Consider the following 1,939-nt stretch of genomic DNA (forward strand, 5'->3'; position numbering starts at 1 on the left):
AAAATTCAAGTTAAAACAGGTGATAAAAATAAATAAAAAATATGTTGTCTTCAATTAGGTTATGTTCAGAAGTTAAATTGAGTTAGATTAAAATATGTTAGGTTATAATACATGATAGGTGGATTCAGAAGTTACCAATTAGAAAAATTAAAAAGAAATTAATGTTAAAAGTTTAAAATAATAAATTTGATATCTAGATTATAATTATGATAAATATACCTAACTTTTGAACATCAAGATAGCCTACTAAAATGTAAACAAAATAAACTACAGTCATATTTCTAGACATCTGCCGTTTGACATTTTGTCAAATTTATATATCAAAAGAAGAAGAGAAAAGAATTGAGAAAATGCCGCTTTCCTGCCGTTTCTACAAAGAGAAGTATCCCGAAGTCGAAGACGTGGTGATGGTGAACGTAAGATCCATCGCAGAAATGGGAGCCTACGTCCACCTTCTGGAATACAACAACATCGAAGGTATGATTTTACTTTCCGAATTATCCAGAAGACGCATTCGTTCGATCAACAAGCTAATCAGGGTGGGCAAAACCGAACCGGTCGTCGTGATTCGGGTGGACAAAGACAAGGGCTACATCGACTTGTCCAAGAGACGCGTCAGCGCCGAGGACATAGACAAGTGCACCGAAAGATTCGCCAAAGCCAAGGCGGTCAATTCGATTCTGAGACACGTGGCCGAACTACTAAAATTCGACGCCGACAACCAACTGGAGGATCTGTACCAGCGCACCGCCTGGTACTTCGAGGAGAAGTACAAGAAGCAGAAGGCCTGCGCCTATGACTTCTTCAAGGAGGCGGTTAACGACCCGACCATTTTGGAGGAGTGCGACCTGGACAAGGAGACCAAGGAGGTCCTGTTGAGCAACATCAAAATAAAGTTGACCAACCAGGCGGTGAAAATCAGGGCTGACATCGAGTGCGCCTGTTACGGGTACGAAGGTATCGATGCGGTTAAGGCCGCCTTGACTTGCGGACTTGCACTTTCCACGCCGGAGTTGCCCATTAAGATCAACCTGATAGCTCCGCCGTTGTACGTCGTAACCACGTCGACTCCGGAGAAGGCTGAGGGTTTGAACATACTGAACGTGGCCATTGAGGCCATAAGGACCAAGATAGGAGAACTGGGCGGCGTGTTCAAGATACAAATGGCTCCGAAAGTGGTCACGGCAACCGACGAAGCCGAACTGGTGAAGCAAATGGAGCGGGCCGAGTTGGAAAACGCCGAAGTCTCAGGTGACGACGACGAAGACGAAGAACAGGAGGAAGGTCAGGAGTATAGTGAGGTTGAAGGAGAAGGTGGTGACGCAAAAAAACTTGACTAACTCTACATCATTAACAAAAATGTTGCTTGTAATAAGAATTAATTTTAATTAGTGTCCTTGTGGGTGTACTTAATAAAGCATCTATTTTGCCTTAGTTTGATTTATTTGACAATTTTAAAGGCGTATTAATTAAGACGAACGAGGTAATTTTGGAAGAAGTTCCATAAGTTAATTAGTGCATCGACATCAATCATTCGAACTCTTCGGCGCAGTAATTAAATTCGGGACGGGATGCAATAAGGGATGAAAGAGACCGATCGAAAATAAAGTTCGATGCCCATCAATTTGCTTTGATACGACCGAAACGGCAGTTGCCTTTTGCCTTCCTTTTCAGCCGAACGTCGGGGCAGGTTTATTGCACCGATGGCGGCTGCACATGCAGGAAGAATATTGGAAAGAGTCGATGTCAAAGAGAATGGTGAATTTTCCGTTGGGTGTATTGAGCTTTTCTAATTGGCACGTTACGTTGTCGTCCTTTATTCGTTTGTTGTGGAAGTGGAGGCGTAATAAATTGTGTGTTATCATTTAAGTTGGGCTGAATATTTTAGAGGAGAATGTGCATTTTGCCTTTTATGAAATTGTTCCGTATTCGAGCGTGG

At 42.5% G+C, this 1,939-nt stretch overlaps 1 protein-coding gene across 1 annotated transcript; it reads left to right on the forward strand.

The window, feature by feature from the left end:
- Positions 1 to 249: 249 nt before the first annotated feature.
- Positions 250 to 1,440, forward strand: LOC109606268 (eukaryotic translation initiation factor 2 subunit 1-like). The gene has a single exon (XM_020022831.2). The coding sequence runs from the start codon at positions 351 to 353 to the stop codon at positions 1,338 to 1,340; it is 990 nt and encodes a 329-aa protein (XP_019878390.1). The 5' UTR covers positions 250 to 350; the 3' UTR covers positions 1,341 to 1,440.
- The last annotated feature ends 499 nt before the right edge of the window (positions 1,441 to 1,939 follow it).

The sequence above is a fragment of the Aethina tumida genome, chromosome 4 (assembly GCF_024364675.1).
Source record: "Aethina tumida isolate Nest 87 chromosome 4, icAetTumi1.1, whole genome shotgun sequence".
Classification (NCBI taxonomy): Eukaryota; Metazoa; Arthropoda; class Insecta; order Coleoptera; family Nitidulidae; genus Aethina; species Aethina tumida.